Raw genomic sequence first — 18132 nt, 5'->3', positions numbered from 1 at the left:
AACATCTGACAATGTTGACAGAGGTGACTGTGGTCTACTTTCAGAGTGGCGTAAATAATAGTCACAACATTGACCCTTCATCTGGCCAAATGTCATGTGAGGAGAAAAAGAATGCTGCTCAACTGATGCCACAGATTCCGGGGAGGATGGTCTAAAGTCTACCAACCAGTCCTGAAGGAGCGAAAAGTCAAAATCGGAAGACACAGATTCCGGGGACAACGCTCTGCTACTAAAGAACTTATCAAGTTCAAACTCTGATAAAACTGACTGTGGGGACTCTGATCTGGTTTGATCAAAGAGGGTTTCCAGACACAAATCGGTACCCTCCCAGTCCGAAATTGATGATTCTGGTGTAAAAGACCTGTACCTTGACAATTCCCCATCATACCCAATATGGGGCAATCTGAACTGAGGAATAGGTGAGTCTGGAGACAATGCCCTGCTACTAAAGAACTTTTCAAGTTCAAAGTCTGATGAATCTGACTGTGGGGACTCTGGTCTGGTCTGATCAAAGAGAGTTTCCAGACACAAATCAGCGCTTTCCCAGTCCGAAATTGTTGATTCTGGCGTAAACGACCTGTACCTTAAAAATTCCACATCGTTAGCAATATGGCGCGAAATGAACTGAGGAACAGGTGAGTCTGGAGACAATGCCCTGCTACTAAAGAACTTTTCAAGTTCAAAGTCTGATGAATCTGACTGTGGGGACTCTGGTCTGGTCTGATCAAAGAGAGTTTCCAGACACAAATCAGCGCTTTCCCAGTCCGAAATTGTTGATTCTGGCGTAAACGACCTGTACCTTAAAAATTCCACATCGTTAGCAATATGGCGCGAAATGAACTGAGGAACAGGTGAGTCTGGAGACAATGCCCTGCTACTAAAGAATTTATCAAGTTCAAAGTCTGATGAATCTGACTGCGGGGACTCTGGTCTGGTCTGAACAAAGAGGCTTTCCAGACACAAATCGGTACCTTCCCAGTCCGAAATTGTTGAATCTGGTGTAAACGACCTGTATCTTGACAATTCTACATCGTAAGAAATATGGGGCGATTTGAATTGAAGAATAGGAGAGTCAGGAGAGAGGGACCTATGATCAGTTACAGATGCCACTGACTCATGTGTACTGCCTCGCACAACATCTGCATATGTAAGAAATCTTATACCAGGATGTGGTTGGGATGCAAATACGGTAACACTGTGTTTTTCAGCTTTGTCCTGTGAAGAAACAGAATCTGGCGAATCTGGTCTGTTGTCCTCAAACGACTCTTCCAGACAAAGTCCTAAATACTCAACATCTGACAATGTTGACAGAGGTGACTGTGGTCTACTTTCAGAGTGGCGTAAATAATAGTCACAACATTGACCCTTCATCTGGCCAAATGTCATGTGAGGAGAAAAAGAATGCTGCTCAACTGATGCCACAGATTCCGGGGAGGATGGTCTAAAGTCTACCAACCAGTCCTGAAGGAGCGAAAAGTCAAAATCGGAAGACACAGATTCCGGGGACAACGCTCTGCTACTAAAGAACTTATCAAGTTCAAACTCTGATAAAACTGACTGTGGGGACTCTGATCTGGTTTGATCAAAGAGGGTTTCCAGACACAAATCGGTACCCTCCCAGTCCGAAATTGATGATTCTGGTGTAAAAGACCTGTACCTTGACAATTCCCCATCATACCCAATATGGGGCAATCTGAACTGAGGAACAGGTGAGTCTGGAGACAATGCCCTGCTACTAAAGAACTTTTCAAGTTCAAAGTCTGATGAATCTGACTGTGGGGACTCTGGTCTGGTCTGATCAAAGAGAGTTTCCAGACACAAATCAGCGCTTTCCCAGTCCGAAATTGTTGATTCTGGCGTAAACGACCTGTACCTTAAAAATTCCACATCGTTAGCAATATGGCGCGAAATGAACTGAGGAACAGGTGAGTCTGGAGACAATGCCCTGCTACTAAAGAATTTATCAAGTTCAAAGTCTGATGAATCTGACTGCGGGGACTCTGGTCTGGTCTGAACAAAGAGGCTTTCCAGACACAAATCGGTACCTTCCCAGTCCGAAATTGTTGAATCTGGTGTAAACGACCTGTATCTTGACAATTCTACATCGTAAGAAATATGGGGCGATTTGAATTGAAGAATAGGAGAGTCAGGAGAGAGGGACCTATGATCAGTTACAGATGCCACTGACTCATGTGTACTGCCTCGCACAACATCTGCATATGTAAGAAATCTTATACCAGGATGTGGTTGGGATGCAAATACGGTAACACTGTGTTTTTCAGCTTTGTCCTGTGAAGAAACAGAATCTGGCGAATCTGGTCTGTTGTCCTCAAACGACTCTTCCAGACAAAGTCCTAAATACTCAACATCTGACAATGTTGACAGAGGTGACTGTGGTCTACTTTCAGAGTGGCGTAAATAATAGTCACAACATTGACCCTTCATCTGGCCAAATGTCATGTGAGGAGAAAAAGAATGCTGCTCAACTGATGCCACAGATTCCGGGGAGGATGGTCTAAAGTCTACCAACCAGTCCTGAAGGAGCGAAAAGTCAAAATCGGAAGACACAGATTCCGGGGACAACGCTCTGCTACTAAAGAACTTATCAAGTTCAAACTCTGATAAAACTGACTGTGGGGACTCTGATCTGGTTTGATCAAAGAGGGTTTCCAGACACAAATCGGTACCCTCCCAGTCCGAAATTGATGATTCTGGTGTAAAAGACCTGTACCTTGACAATTCCCCATCATACCCAATATGGGGCAATCTGAACTGAGGAACAGGTGAGTCTGGAGACAATGCCCTGCTACTAAAGAACTTTTCAAGTTCAAAGTCTGATGAATCTGACTGTGGGGACTCTGGTCTGGTCTGATCAAAGAGAGTTTCCAGACACAAATCAGCGCTTTCCCAGTCCGAAATTGTTGATTCTGGCGTAAACGACCTGTACCTTAAAAATTCCACATCGTTAGCAATATGGCGCGAAATGAACTGAGGAACAGGTGAGTCTGGAGACAATGCCCTGCTACTAAAGAATTTATCAAGTTCAAAGTCTGATGAATCTGACTGCGGGGACTCTGGTCTGGTCTGAACAAAGAGGCTTTCCAGACACAAATCGGTACCTTCCCAGTCCGAAATTGTTGAATCTGGTGTAAACGACCTGTATCTTGACAATTCTACATCGTAAGAAATATGGGGCGATTTGAATTGAAGAATAGGAGAGTCAGGAGAGAGGGACCTATGATCAGTTACAGATGCCACTGACTCATGTGTACTGCCTCGCACAACATCTGCATATGTAAGAAATCTTATACCAGGATGTGGTTGGGATGCAAATACGGTAACACTGTGTTTTTCAGCTTTGTCCTGTGAAGAAACAGAATCTGGCGAATCTGGTCTGTTGTCCTCAAACGACTCTTCCAGACAAAGTCCTAAATACTCAACATCTGACAATGTTGACAGAGGTGACTGTGGTCTACTTTCAGAGTGGCGTAAATAATAGTCACAACATTGACCCTTCATCTGGCCAAATGTCATGTGAGGAGAAAAAGAATGCTGCTCAACTGATGCCACAGATTCCGGGGAGGATGGTCTAAAGTCTACCAACCAGTCCTGAAGGAGCGAAAAGTCAAAATCGGAAGACACAGATTCCGGGGACAACGCTCTGCTACTAAAGAACTTATCAAGTTCAAACTCTGATAAAACTGACTGTGGGGACTCTGATCTGGTTTGATCAAAGAGGGTTTCCAGACACAAATCGGTACCCTCCCAGTCCGAAATTGATGATTCTGGTGTAAAAGACCTGTACCTTGACAATTCCCCATCATACCCAATATGGGGCAATCTGAACTGAGGAATAGGTGAGTCTGGAGACAATGCCCTGCTACTAAAGAACTTTTCAAGTTCAAAGTCTGATGAATCTGACTGTGGGGACTCTGGTCTGGTCTGATCAAAGAGAGTTTCCAGACACAAATCAGCGCTTTCCCAGTCCGAAATTGTTGATTCTGGCGTAAACGACCTGTACCTTAAAAATTCCACATCGTTAGCAATATGGCGCGAAATGAACTGAGGAACAGGTGAGTCTGGAGACAATGCCCTGCTACTAAAGAATTTATCAAGTTCAAAGTCTGATGAATCTGACTGCGGGGACTCTGGTCTGGTCTGAACAAAGAGGCTTTCCAGACACAAATCGGTACCTTCCCAGTCCGAAATTGTTGAATCTGGTGTAAACGACCTGTATCTTGACAATTCTACATCGTAAGAAATATGGGGCGATTTGAATTGAAGAATAGGAGAGTCAGGAGAGAGGGACCTATGATCAGTTACAGATGCCACTGACTCATGTGTACTGCCTCGCACAACATCTGCATATGTAAGAAATCTTATACCAGGATGTGGTTGGGATGCAAATACGGTAACACTGTGTTTTTCAGCTTTGTCCTGTGAAGAAACAGAATCTGGCGAATCTGGTCTGTTGTCCTCAAACGACTCTTCCAGACAAAGTCCTAAATACTCAACATCTGACAATGTTGACAGAGGTGACTGTGGTCTACTTTCAGAGTGGCGTAAATAATAGTCACAACATTGACCCTTCATCTGGCCAAATGTCATGTGAGGAGAAAAAGAATGCTGCTCAACTGATGCCACAGATTCCGGGGAGGATGGTCTAAAGTCTACCAACCAGTCCTGAAGGAGCGAAAAGTCAAAATCGGAAGACACAGATTCCGGGGACAACGCTCTGCTACTAAAGAACTTATCAAGTTCAAACTCTGATAAAACTGACTGTGGGGACTCTGATCTGGTTTGATCAAAGAGGGTTTCCAGACACAAATCGGTACCCTCCCAGTCCGAAATTGATGATTCTGGTGTAAAAGACCTGTACCTTGACAATTCCCCATCATACCCAATATGGGGCAATCTGAACTGAGGAATAGGTGAGTCTGGAGACAATGCCCTGCTACTAAAGAACTTTTCAAGTTCAAAGTCTGATGAATCTGACTGTGGGGACTCTGGTCTGGTCTGATCAAAGAGAGTTTCCAGACACAAATCAGCGCTTTCCCAGTCCGAAATTGTTGATTCTGGCGTAAACGACCTGTACCTTAAAAATTCCACATCGTTAGCAATATGGCGCGAAATGAACTGAGGAACAGGTGAGTCTGGAGACAATGCCCTGCTACTAAAGAATTTATCAAGTTCAAAGTCTGATGAATCTGACTGCGGGGACTCTGGTCTGGTCTGAACAAAGAGGCTTTCCAGACACAAATCGGTACCTTCCCAGTCCGAAATTGTTGAATCTGGTGTAAACGACCTGTATCTTGACAATTCTACATCGTAAGAAATATGGGGCGATTTGAATTGAAGAATAGGAGAGTCAGGAGAGAGGGACCTATGATCAGTTACAGATGCCACTGACTCATGTGTACTGCCTCGCACAACATCTGCATATGTAAGAAATCTTATACCAGGATGTGGTTGGGATGCAAATACGGTAACACTGTGTTTTTCAGCTTTGTCCTGTGAAGAAACAGAATCTGGCGAATCTGGTCTGTTGTCCTCAAACGACTCTTCCAGACAAAGTCCTAAATACTCAACATCTGACAATGTTGACAGAGGTGACTGTGGTCTACTTTCAGAGTGGCGTAAATAATAGTCACAACATTGACCCTTCATCTGGCCAAATGTCATGTGAGGAGAAAAAGAATGCTGCTCAACTGATGCCACAGATTCCGGGGAGGATGGTCTAAAGTCTACCAACCAGTCCTGAAGGAGCGAAAAGTCAAAATCGGAAGACACAGATTCCGGGGACAACGCTCTGCTACTAAAGAACTTATCAAGTTCAAACTCTGATAAAACTGACTGTGGGGACTCTGATCTGGTTTGATCAAAGAGGGTTTCCAGACACAAATCGGTACCCTCCCAGTCCGAAATTGATGATTCTGGTGTAAAAGACCTGTACCTTGACAATTCCCCATCATACCCAATATGGGGCAATCTGAACTGAGGAATAGGTGAGTCTGGAGACAATGCCCTGCTACTAAAGAACTTTTCAAGTTCAAAGTCTGATGAATCTGACTGTGGGGACTCTGGTCTGGTCTGATCAAAGAGAGTTTCCAGACACAAATCAGCGCTTTCCCAGTCCGAAATTGTTGATTCTGGCGTAAACGACCTGTACCTTAAAAATTCCACATCGTTAGCAATATGGCGCGAAATGAACTGAGGAACAGGTGAGTCTGGAGACAATGCCCTGCTACTAAAGAATTTATCAAGTTCAAAGTCTGATGAATCTGACTGCGGGGACTCTGGTCTGGTCTGAACAAAGAGGCTTTCCAGACACAAATCGGTACCTTCCCAGTCCGAAATTGTTGAATCTGGTGTAAACGACCTGTATCTTGACAATTCTACATCGTAAGAAATATGGGGCGATTTGAATTGAAGAATAGGAGAGTCAGGAGAGAGGGACCTATGATCAGTTACAGATGCCACTGACTCATGTGTACTGCCTCGCACAACATCTGCATATGTAAGAAATCTTATACCAGGATGTGGTTGGGATGCAAATACGGTAACACTGTGTTTTTCAGCTTTGTCCTGTGAAGAAACAGAATCTGGCGAATCTGGTCTGTTGTCCTCAAACGACTCTTCCAGACAAAGTCCTAAATACTCAACATCTGACAATGTTGACAGAGGTGACTGTGGTCTACTTTCAGAGTGGCGTAAATAATAGTCACAACATTGACCCTTCATCTGGCCAAATGTCATGTGAGGAGAAAAAGAATGCTGCTCAACTGATGCCACAGATTCCGGGGAGGATGGTCTAAAGTCTACCAACCAGTCCTGAAGGAGCGAAAAGTCAAAATCGGAAGACACAGATTCCGGGGACAACGCTCTGCTACTAAAGAACTTATCAAGTTCAAACTCTGATAAAACTGACTGTGGGGACTCTGATCTGGTTTGATCAAAGAGGGTTTCCAGACACAAATCGGTACCCTCCCAGTCCGAAATTGATGATTCTGGTGTAAAAGACCTGTACCTTGACAATTCCCCATCATACCCAATATGGGGCAATCTGAACTGAGGAATAGGTGAGTCTGGAGACAATGCCCTGCTACTAAAGAACTTTTCAAGTTCAAAGTCTGATGAATCTGACTGTGGGGACTCTGGTCTGGTCTGATCAAAGAGAGTTTCCAGACACAAATCAGCGCTTTCCCAGTCCGAAATTGTTGATTCTGGCGTAAACGACCTGTACCTTAAAAATTCCACATCGTTAGCAATATGGCGCGAAATGAACTGAGGAACAGGTGAGTCTGGAGACAATGCCCTGCTACTAAAGAATTTATCAAGTTCAAAGTCTGATGAATCTGACTGCGGGGACTCTGGTCTGGTCTGAACAAAGAGGCTTTCCAGACACAAATCGGTACCTTCCCAGTCCGAAATTGTTGAATCTGGTGTAAACGACCTGTATCTTGACAATTCTACATCGTAAGAAATATGGGGCGATTTGAATTGAAGAATAGGAGAGTCAGGAGAGAGGGACCTATGATCAGTTACAGATGCCACTGACTCATGTGTACTGCCTCGCACAACATCTGCATATGTAAGAAATCTTATACCAGGATGTGGTTGGGATGCAAATACGGTAACACTGTGTTTTTCAGCTTTGTCCTGTGAAGAAACAGAATCTGGCGAATCTGGTCTGTTGTCCTCAAACGACTCTTCCAGACAAAGTCCTAAATACTCAACATCTGACAATGTTGACAGAGGTGACTGTGGTCTACTTTCAGAGTGGCGTAAATAATAGTCACAACATTGACCCTTCATCTGGCCAAATGTCATGTGAGGAGAAAAAGAATGCTGCTCAACTGATGCCACAGATTCCGGGGAGGATGGTCTAAAGTCTACCAACCAGTCCTGAAGGAGCGAAAAGTCAAAATCGGAAGACACAGATTCCGGGGACAACGCTCTGCTACTAAAGAACTTATCAAGTTCAAACTCTGATAAAACTGACTGTGGGGACTCTGATCTGGTTTGATCAAAGAGGGTTTCCAGACACAAATCGGTACCCTCCCAGTCCGAAATTGATGATTCTGGTGTAAAAGACCTGTACCTTGACAATTCCCCATCATACCCAATATGGGGCAATCTGAACTGAGGAATAGGTGAGTCTGGAGACAATGCCCTGCTACTAAAGAACTTTTCAAGTTCAAAGTCTGATGAATCTGACTGTGGGGACTCTGGTCTGGTCTGATCAAAGAGAGTTTCCAGACACAAATCAGCGCTTTCCCAGTCCGAAATTGTTGATTCTGGCGTAAACGACCTGTACCTTAAAAATTCCACATCGTTAGCAATATGGCGCGAAATGAACTGAGGAACAGGTGAGTCTGGAGACAATGCCCTGCTACTAAAGAATTTATCAAGTTCAAAGTCTGATGAATCTGACTGCGGGGACTCTGGTCTGGTCTGAACAAAGAGGCTTTCCAGACACAAATCGGTACCTTCCCAGTCCGAAATTGTTGAATCTGGTGTAAACGACCTGTATCTTGACAATTCTACATCGTAAGAAATATGGGGCGATTTGAATTGAAGAATAGGAGAGTCAGGAGAGAGGGACCTATGATCAGTTACAGATGCCACTGACTCATGTGTACTGCCTCGCACAACATCTGCATATGTAAGAAATCTTATACCAGGATGTGGTTGGGATGCAAATACGGTAACACTGTGTTTTTCAGCTTTGTCCTGTGAAGAAACAGAATCTGGCGAATCTGGTCTGTTGTCCTCAAACGACTCTTCCAGACAAAGTCCTAAATACTCAACATCTGACAATGTTGACAGAGGTGACTGTGGTCTACTTTCAGAGTGGCGTAAATAATAGTCACAACATTGACCCTTCATCTGGCCAAATGTCATGTGAGGAGAAAAAGAATGCTGCTCAACTGATGCCACAGATTCCGGGGAGGATGGTCTAAAGTCTACCAACCAGTCCTGAAGGAGCGAAAAGTCAAAATCGGAAGACACAGATTCCGGGGACAACGCTCTGCTACTAAAGAACTTATCAAGTTCAAACTCTGATAAAACTGACTGTGGGGACTCTGATCTGGTTTGATCAAAGAGGGTTTCCAGACACAAATCGGTACCCTCCCAGTCCGAAATTGATGATTCTGGTGTAAAAGACCTGTACCTTGACAATTCCCCATCATACCCAATATGGGGCAATCTGAACTGAGGAATAGGTGAGTCTGGAGACAATGCCCTGCTACTAAAGAACTTTTCAAGTTCAAAGTCTGATGAATCTGACTGTGGGGACTCTGGTCTGGTCTGATCAAAGAGAGTTTCCAGACACAAATCAGCGCTTTCCCAGTCCGAAATTGTTGATTCTGGCGTAAACGACCTGTACCTTAAAAATTCCACATCGTTAGCAATATGGCGCGAAATGAACTGAGGAACAGGTGAGTCTGGAGACAATGCCCTGCTACTAAAGAATTTATCAAGTTCAAAGTCTGATGAATCTGACTGCGGGGACTCTGGTCTGGTCTGAACAAAGAGGCTTTCCAGACACAAATCGGTACCTTCCCAGTCCGAAATTGTTGAATCTGGTGTAAACGACCTGTATCTTGACAATTCTACATCGTAAGAAATATGGGGCGATTTGAATTGAAGAATAGGAGAGTCAGGAGAGAGGGACCTATGATCAGTTACAGATGCCACTGACTCATGTGTACTGCCTCGCACAACATCTGCATATGTAAGAAATCTTATACCAGGATGTGGTTGGGATGCAAATACGGTAACACTGTGTTTTTCAGCTTTGTCCTGTGAAGAAACAGAATCTGGCGAATCTGGTCTGTTGTCCTCAAACGACTCTTCCAGACAAAGTCCTAAATACTCAACATCTGACAATGTTGACAGAGGTGACTGTGGTCTACTTTCAGAGTGGCGTAAATAATAGTCACAACATTGACCCTTCATCTGGCCAAATGTCATGTGAGGAGAAAAAGAATGCTGCTCAACTGATGCCACAGATTCCGGGGAGGATGGTCTAAAGTCTACCAACCAGTCCTGAAGGAGCGAAAAGTCAAAATCGGAAGACACAGATTCCGGGGACAACGCTCTGCTACTAAAGAACTTATCAAGTTCAAACTCTGATAAAACTGACTGTGGGGACTCTGATCTGGTTTGATCAAAGAGGGTTTCCAGACACAAATCGGTACCCTCCCAGTCCGAAATTGATGATTCTGGTGTAAAAGACCTGTACCTTGACAATTCCCCATCATACCCAATATGGGGCAATCTGAACTGAGGAATAGGTGAGTCTGGAGACAATGCCCTGCTACTAAAGAACTTTTCAAGTTCAAAGTCTGATGAATCTGACTGTGGGGACTCTGGTCTGGTCTGATCAAAGAGAGTTTCCAGACACAAATCAGCGCTTTCCCAGTCCGAAATTGTTGATTCTGGCGTAAACGACCTGTACCTTAAAAATTCCACATCGTTAGCAATATGGCGCGAAATGAACTGAGGAACAGGTGAGTCTGGAGACAATGCCCTGCTACTAAAGAATTTATCAAGTTCAAAGTCTGATGAATCTGACTGCGGGGACTCTGGTCTGGTCTGAACAAAGAGGCTTTCCAGACACAAATCGGTACCTTCCCAGTCCGAAATTGTTGAATCTGGTGTAAACGACCTGTATCTTGACAATTCTACATCGTAAGAAATATGGGGCGATTTGAATTGAAGAATAGGAGAGTCAGGAGAGAGGGACCTATGATCAGTTACAGATGCCACTGACTCATGTGTACTGCCTCGCACAACATCTGCATATGTAAGAAATCTTATACCAGGATGTGGTTGGGATGCAAATACGGTAACACTGTGTTTTTCAGCTTTGTCCTGTGAAGAAACAGAATCTGGCGAATCTGGTCTGTTGTCCTCAAACGACTCTTCCAGACAAAGTCCTAAATACTCAACATCTGACAATGTTGACAGAGGTGACTGTGGTCTACTTTCAGAGTGGCGTAAATAATAGTCACAACATTGACCCTTCATCTGGCCAAATGTCATGTGAGGAGAAAAAGAATGCTGCTCAACTGATGCCACAGATTCCGGGGAGGATGGTCTAAAGTCTACCAACCAGTCCTGAAGGAGCGAAAAGTCAAAATCGGAAGACACAGATTCCGGGGACAACGCTCTGCTACTAAAGAACTTATCAAGTTCAAACTCTGATAAAACTGACTGTGGGGACTCTGATCTGGTTTGATCAAAGAGGGTTTCCAGACACCAATCGGTACCCTCCCAGTCCGAAATTGATGATTCTGGTGTAAAAGACCTGTACCTTGACAATTCCCCATCATACCCAATATGGGGCAATCTGAACTGAGGAATAGGTGAGTCTGGAGACAATGCCCTGCTACTAAAGAACTTTTCAAGTTCAAAGTCTGATGAATCTGACTGTGGGGACTCTGGTCTGGTCTGATCAAAGAGAGTTTCCAGACACAAATCAGCGCTTTCCCAGTCCGAAATTGTTGATTCTGGCGTAAACGACCTGTACCTTAAAAATTCCACATCGTTAGCAATATGGCGCGAAATGAACTGAGGAACAGGTGAGTCTGGAGACAATGCCCTGCTACTAAAGAATTTATCAAGTTCAAAGTCTGATGAATCTGACTGCGGGGACTCTGGTCTGGTCTGAACAAAGAGGCTTTCCAGACACAAATCGGTACCTTCCCAGTCCGAAATTGTTGAATCTGGTGTAAACGACCTGTATCTTGACAATTCTACATCGTAAGAAATATGGGGCGATTTGAATTGAAGAATAGGAGAGTCAGGAGAGAGGGACCTATGATCAGTTACAGATGCCACTGACTCATGTGTACTGCCTCGCACAACATCTGCATATGTAAGAAATCTTATACCAGGATGTGGTTGGGATGCAAATACGGTAACACTGTGTTTTTCAGCTTTGTCCTGTGAAGAAACAGAATCTGGCGAATCTGGTCTGTTGTCCTCAAACGACTCTTCCAGACAAAGTCCTAAATACTCAACATCTGACAATGTTGACAGAGGTGACTGTGGTCTACTTTCAGAGTGGCGTAAATAATAGTCACAACATTGACCCTTCATCTGGCCAAATGTCATGTGAGGAGAAAAAGAATGCTGCTCAACTGATGCCACAGATTCCGGGGAGGATGGTCTAAAGTCTACCAACCAGTCCTGAAGGAGCGAAAAGTCAAAATCGGAAGACACAGATTCCGGGGACAACGCTCTGCTACTAAAGAACTTATCAAGTTCAAACTCTGATAAAACTGACTGTGGGGACTCTGATCTGGTTTTATCAAAGAGGGTTTCCAGACACAAATCGGTACCCTCCCAGTCCGAAATTGATGATTCTGGTGTAAAAGACCTGTACCTTGACAATTCCCTATCATACCCAATATGGGGCAATCTGAACTGAGGAACAGGTGAGTCTGGAGACAATGCCCTGCTACTAAAGAACTTTTCAAGTTCAAAGTCTGATGAATCTGACTGTGGGGACTCTGGTCTGGTCTGATCAAAGAGAGTTTCCAGACACAAATCAGCACTTTCCCAGTCCGAAATTGTTGATTCTGGCGTAAATGACCTGTACCTTAAAAATTCCACATTGTTAGCAATATGGCGCGAAATGAACTGAGGAACAGGTGAGTCTGGAGACAACGCCCTGGCAATAAAGAATTTATCAAGTTCAAAGTCTGATGAATATGACTGCGGGGACTCTGGTCTGGTCTGATCAAAGAGGCTTTCCAGACAGAATTCGGTAGCTTCCCAGTCCAACATTGCTGATCCTGGTGTAAACGACATGTATCTTGAGAATTCTTCATCGTAAGAAATATTGGGCGATTTGAATTGAACAATAGGAGAGTCAGAAGAGAGGGACCTATGATCAATCTGAGATGCCATTGACTCATGTTTACTGCTAACCACAATATCTGCACACATCAGAAGTCCTGTACCAGGATGTGGTTCAGATGAAAATATAGTAACACTACAGCTATCAGCTTTGTCCTGTGAAGAAACAGAATCTGGAGAATCTGTTCTGTTGCCCTCAATGAAGTCTTCCTGATAAAGTTCTAAATATTCAACATCTGACAATGTTGAAAGAGGTGATTGTGGTCTTTTTTCAGAGTACAATAAGTAATAGTCACAATTTTGACCTGTCAGTTGGTTCAATATTATGTGAGGAGACAAAGAATGCTGATCAAGTGATGATACAGATTCTGGGGAGGATGGTCCAAAATCGTCCAACCAATCGTGATGTAGTAAAATGTCAAAAGTGGAAGGTACTGATTTATTCAATAACTCCCCTGTGATTGATGTTGGAGCTATTTTACTATGAAAGTCTAAAATGTATTTTGGTCTTTCTACAATGTTAAACACCATTGGTTTGGGTGACTGAAGATGTGAGAATTTATGACAAGTTTCATCAGATGGTTTCTGATATGTGTCATCTGAACAAGCGTGTGTTTTGGATAAGTTTTCCATTCGACAGAAATTTGTGGACTGCTTCTTATTGCTTTCTAAAGTGTTTTCTCCAATGTTTGTTAAAACATTATCTGACTGACGTGGTGATGCTACGTAGCTAGAAGATTCTGATTCTAACTTTGAAAACCAGTAATCAATGAAAGATTGATTGCTTTCCATCTCTGGCTCTGCGGCTTCAGATGATAGCGGCTGAAACTGAAAAGATTTTTCTGTTTTGATTGAACTGTCTAAACCTTCAATACTAATAATTTTAACATTTGTATGTGAAAGACATTTTGCAGATGAAACAGGATCTGTAAACAAAGGCCCCCTTTCATCAGTTTTTGCATTAAATGACACTGAATCAGTTGTATCTGGGCTGTTTTCATCACGCCATTCATCAAGAAGTGATAAAGGAGTATTCATAGAATCTTGCAAATCATATTTCACAGGCTGGTGCTTTGAAACTGACAAATCTGAAGGGAGACAGTCACTTGATGTGACAGACTCCTGAGGGAGTGGAGGATTGTGATCTGAAGCTACTAATTCTGGTGTCAAAGAGGTACCCTGATCTACTTCCTCACCACAGAATGTGGTGTAAGGAGCTGACATCAGGAGGGGTGACGGTGGATTTACCCCTGAATACAGTAAAAAATAATTACAGTATTGACTCATAAGTTGGGCACGGGTTTGTTCAGAGAGCAAGAGTTCAAGAAATGAGAAACTACACTGAGAAGACTGAGATTCTGGTGAGGATGGTCTGCAATCCATGTCTGACATTCCATGTCCAGGTGATAATGTCCTATTGACAGAGAAATCTTCAAGCAAAAACTCATCACACTGAATCTCTGATGTCACAGGTGATAACACTCTGAGCTCTCCCTGTATCAGTACGCCTTCAGGTATAGGTGGACAATATTTAGACACTTGAGAGTCAGGGGACAGTGGCCTGGACTTATTCCTAGACTCAAAGGACTCAGAGCCAAGGTTGTGTGAAACTACAAAACCTTTTGAACCAAGTAGTGGTTCACATTCATATATATGTGATTGATAGGGGTGTACTTCATTTTCATTTATGTTCACTTCTGGTGAACTACATGCATCAGACCTTGGAGAGAGTGCCCGCCTGTCATCCAATATACTGGTAAAGTCTGCAGGTAAGCCCTTTTTCTTGCCCCGAGGAGAGTCAGGTGACATTGCCCTATAATCACTAAGTGACATGACAGATTCAGGGGATGACAGTCTAGGTATGGGGTCATTTAATATCAATGTCTCTGCAGGTAAGTGACCCCTTTCATAAAGAGGTGAAAATGAGCCACACTTCTTCTCAGATGCCAAAGAATCAGGGGTCAAAGGTTTGTACTCTATAAAAGTGTAAGGTAATGTTGCATCTTGCTCAGGTGACTGTGGTACACATATAGGCAGATAAAAGCTGGATGAGGCAACCTTAGGTTCAGAAATGTGGGGTGCCATTGCCCTTTCTATGGCATAATCACTGTCTGGACTAACAGAACAGTAATTATAGTTCTCAGTTGAGTCACAGGCCATGTGAGCAGGGTCACTGGTTCTCAGACTATCAGGCAAAATGGTCTTTTGAACCTTCTTTTGAATGTTTTTACTATGTTCCACCATGCTGTACTTAGCTGTAGCAATAATGGGTTTAATTGACCAGACATCATCCTCATCATCATCAATGAAGGACATGTTTTTCGGACACCCACTACTGTATGATTGGGATATTGTGTTTTCTTCTTTGCTTGGCTTGAAGGGTTTGAAGCCCAAGTCCACACCTGGAACCTGTGGGATCTTGTCATGACCATGCTGTACTTTGAAGAATTGGGCTGTGACCTTATCAATACACTTCTGTGTGACCCTGCTTTTCTGATCTACGTCTGTGTCATCCTCAGTCATTGCCAGAGTTGCTTGGTGGTCCTCTGGTGGCAACACTAACAGGTTAGGGTCAGAAAGTCTTCTGACAATGGTTTTAACTGTGTTTTTATTGTCAAGCTGTGGCGTAAAGCTGAACTTGTCACAAAGCTCACTGAAGTCAGTCTCAGCTTGGTCTGACTCTGATAGGCTCAGACTAAAGTCTCTGATTGATATAGATGATGGTGACTTCTGAATTTCAGGTGATTGGCCTTGCTCATCTTCATAACCACACTGCTTCAGTGGTAAAGTATGGCTGCATTCATCTTTGACTTGGCACTGAGTACCACCCTGGAAAGCCTTCAAGAAATGAACTTCAATACTGTGGCAACCTTGTTGGTCTTTCACTTTGTCCGAGGAGTCATAAACCTGAGTTGCTTGGCTTCTCATTGCTGCTTCTTTTGAATTGGGAAGCGTACTTACTTGCTCATCCAAGTTGTCATAACTTGTAGGTTCTTGTGTAATTACATCCTCCGAGGTCCACAGATTAGGGTTCAATTCACTGTAACACAAGAAGCGGACTAGGTCAGAAAATATGACTTCATGAATGTGAAATTTCAAAGATATCTCAAAAAAACCACTAACAAACCCACTAACAATGGATGCAGGGTAAACACCTGCACCCATTGTTTTCCCGCACTGGTAGTGGCAATGGCACTGGATTTGGCAATGTTGCTATTTTGCAAGGTTGAGATGTGTCAACCCTCCAGAAAAGCAGCAGTTTTGACTACTTCTTCTGTCTTTATGGCATGTCTTGTGTGTGCTATGGGTGTCAATTGAAGTGCGTCAAATGACATTATAGTACATGACACTGCCAATGTATGTTGCAGATTCAGGAATCATTTGAAATTAATAATTTACTGTGGGATCTCAAGCTCCTCCAACAGGTCACCATGCATGCTCTCAGAATGGGTGTGTCCAACAGGCTCTGCCCAGGAAGGAATATCCAGTAGGGAAGCAACTGAGAGGTCCTCTTCAGAAACAGCTGGGGGCGGTCTGCGGTCTGACTCCACCCTTCTTACGACTCTGGGGCTGTCTGCATCCTCTTGCACTGAAGATAGGGCTACTGACACTGAAAAATACACAAATGTGATGAATTAGAGTGCAAGCGAACATACAAATAGGTTAGAGTTAGATGTTAGATAGAGCCTGCAAACTGGTTGCTGTATTGAGTATTTAGAGGTGTGACTACCTTCACTGTGATCCAGTGTCTTCTCTATCTCTGCATAAGTTCTAGATGTTTGCTCTTGAAGTGACTTGTTCATCTGGGTTTCAATAAGATGGACGATATCCATGCGGTTGATCTTGGTCAGTCTCTTAATCAGACAGTCCTCTGTGGAGGAATTTATCAATCATTGATAGACTTTGGAAAAGCATTCAATGAACATGACAAAAAAAATGCAATTATAAGATTACACTGAATCTATGAATATAGGTCTACTAAATACACAAATCATTTGATTCAAAAAGCTAATAGTGCATCCAGTATCTTCAAACAAATTAGCAATGTTTACAGGATCAGAAGTATTGTAGTGACTGATGCTAGTAAAATGTCAATTAAAATCTGTCAGACCAAAACACCATGGACCTGTGGCATGTTTGCCCTCCCGCTCAACCCAACGCTGCAGCAAGGCATGGCTCTGCTCTTGGAGTGAATTGGGATTCTCTGTTCTCACTAATTGGATGTCATCCTCACTGAATTCCAGTTCCCTTGCCAGCTCTGGGGTGATGGATAACACAACAAGAGATGAAAAAATAAGAAATTGTTAAACATATTTTGTGTTTTGCTGCTAGAACATGATTACACCCATATAAACTTTACGGATATTCCTCCAGTTCAAGTTTCAATTCAGACAAAACACACTATATATTACCTCTCCCTTAATTGCACTGAGTGAAATATTTTGAAATTTAGATTGAAAAATAGAGAATTATAACATTTGACACTTACCAGTCCAGCTGAACCCAAGAAGGTCTGCAATGATAGCTAATGTCTCCTCTTTCCTGTCAGCATCATCCTGCCAATCCACTAAAAAATACCGCCAGAGCCAAACATTCAAATTTAACATTATGGTCAACACTTCAAGGTGTAAAATTCCATTAACTTAGTATTTTTTCCACATTGCAGGTACCAGTCATGTAAAATATATTTTAGAAGTGTAGATTTGTTGAGGGCTCTATGTTATGGGCTGTAATACTCTGAAATTAAATGTGGATCTGTGATGTTGACATGGATGATAACATAAATGTTGGATTTGTCACTCTAAAAAGGAGCTGACTTGTTTACAGATTAATATTTGGTCACAGTTAATACGTAATATTTTTTATCTGTGTAAGCAATGACACTGATCTGCTGATTAGGTGAAATGCATGCTAATATTAGTAAAGCTATATTAGTATTACATATACCAATACAACAGTGGGAGTCTGCATCAAAATTGTTTAAACTACTACTTCTTTAACATGGCCATTCAATCTTGAGATTGTACATTCACAAACAGATGGAAAAGTAACTCACCAACATGCAAACCACCACAGCACACACACACACACACACACACACACACACACACACACAGAACAGACAAGAAAACAATGCAAGATGGGACAAGACAAAACACATGAAAACAACACAAAATGACTAATGGTGGCATTATGTTCTTAGGAAGAGGAAAAAGGGTCTTGCTGTCGAGGAGAATAGATAGGAAAGCAAAAGCCCGT

At 43.0% G+C, this 18132-nt stretch overlaps 1 protein-coding gene across 7 annotated transcripts in view; it reads right to left on the bottom strand.

The window, feature by feature from the left end:
* The window catches only part of ank2a (ankyrin 2a, neuronal), a 142455-nt gene that overhangs the window by 66893 nt on the left and 57430 nt on the right, over window positions 1-18132 (bottom strand). For 6 of the 7 annotated variants that reach the window (XM_067584553.1, XM_067584556.1, XM_067584554.1 and 3 more), the window contains 5 exons: window positions 17363-17440; window positions 16985-17131; window positions 16604-16744; window positions 16273-16483; window positions 15835-15913 (listed from right to left, as the gene is read on the bottom strand). In XM_067584553.1, coding sequence (XP_067440654.1) covers window positions 15835-15913; window positions 16273-16483; window positions 16604-16744; window positions 16985-17131; window positions 17363-17440 — 656 coding nt within the window. The remainder of the gene's footprint in view (window positions 1-15834; window positions 15914-16272; window positions 16484-16603; window positions 16745-16984; window positions 17132-17362; window positions 17441-18132) is intronic. The other variant, XM_067584550.1, reaches the window with a different exon arrangement.

This window comes from Thunnus thynnus, chromosome 3 (genome assembly GCF_963924715.1).
Source record: "Thunnus thynnus chromosome 3, fThuThy2.1, whole genome shotgun sequence".
Lineage (NCBI taxonomy): Eukaryota > Metazoa > Chordata > Actinopteri > Scombriformes > Scombridae > Thunnus > Thunnus thynnus.
The sequence above is the reverse complement of the archived record's forward strand: the minus strand, read 5'-3'. Positions and strand labels throughout refer to the sequence as shown.